Genomic DNA, 1,242 nt, shown 5'->3' on the forward strand with positions numbered 1-1,242 from the left:
TATGGAACACATGTAGCGTATATTCATATTTTTACACTCTTATTTGTACAAATCCTTATATGTGATATTTAAATGAATGTTTATACTATGTGTATATAAGTGCTCTTTGTATATATACTTATCTATTTTTTATTATTTTTGTTCATTTGTATTATTCTGCACTTGTTACTTTTAATTCAGTATCTAGCAGTTGTATTTATATAGAAAAGTCAAATATATTATAAGCACACTTGGCAAGTAGCATTTTCTAATTTAAAACATTAATTTTGCCATTACACAGATCAGAGAAACCTGGGAATGTCCATGCGAGTGGAGCGCTCTTCATTGGATCAAGTTAAAAAACGTTTTGAAGTAAACAAGAAAAAACTGGAGGAAAAGCAGAAGGAGTATGATTTTGAGGAAAGAATGAAGGAGTTGCGAGAGGAGGTCAGTCTTGAAATTGAGGTTCATTTACGGACAGGTGACATGCAAATAAGTGTTAAAGGTGCAATAGGTGATTGTCTTCAGAAACATTTTTTTGTTATGCTGGTTGAAAGTCTCTTCACATCCCCATAGCAATCATTAAGTTAAGTGGTCTAAATGTATTTGTCTGTATTTATATATTCTGTGGAAGGCATAGGACCAAGAAATGTTCGTCCAATCAAAACGCTCGGTCCGAGCTTTTTAATATGTTTTCCTACCTGCCTGTCAACGTATGTATTATCATACCTCTGCCCACCGGGTTCGCACAGACAGGATACGTCATCAGCGCGTTCACACACACTGTGCAGACAGAGCGACAATGGCAGACAAACATCAACAACTCGATCTTCCTTCCTGGTATTGTAGTACTTTTAAAGATTTCTCACAGTTAGCATTTTCCAAGATCTCCTACTGCACCTTTAAATAAGTGTGACATGCAAAACCAGTGCCTCTTAACTCACAATTGTGAAATTGTGAATAAAACTATATAATTTTTGTGATGACCAGTGCATGTGTTATGTAAAATCCAAATCTTAAAGGAACACGCCACTATTTTTGAAAATAGGCTCATTTTCCAACTCCCCTAGAGTTAAACAGTTGAGTTTTACCGTTTTCGAATCCATTCAGCCGATCTCCAGGTCTGGCGGTAGCACTTTTAGCTTAGCATAGATCATTGAATCTGATTAGACCGTTAGCATCTCGCTCAAAAATGACCAAAGAGTTTAGATATTTTTCCTATTTAAAACTTGACAATTCTGTAGTTATATCGTGTACTAAGAC

At 35.4% G+C, this 1,242-nt stretch overlaps 1 protein-coding gene across 1 annotated transcript in view; it reads left to right on the forward strand.

Moving 5' to 3' along the window:
• Window positions 1-1,242, forward strand: part of LOC107715422 (zinc finger matrin-type protein 2) — a 3,848-nt gene that overhangs the window by 1,651 nt on the left and 955 nt on the right. The window contains exon 5 of the mRNA XM_016521562.1: window positions 281-426. Coding sequence (XP_016377048.1) covers window positions 281-426 — 146 coding nt within the window. The remainder of the gene's footprint in view (window positions 1-280; window positions 427-1,242) is intronic.

Source organism: Sinocyclocheilus rhinocerous, unplaced genomic scaffold (assembly GCF_001515625.1).
Source record: "Sinocyclocheilus rhinocerous isolate Xijiao unplaced genomic scaffold, SAMN03320098_v1.1 scaffold299, whole genome shotgun sequence".
Lineage (NCBI taxonomy): Eukaryota > Metazoa > Chordata > Actinopteri > Cypriniformes > Cyprinidae > Sinocyclocheilus > Sinocyclocheilus rhinocerous.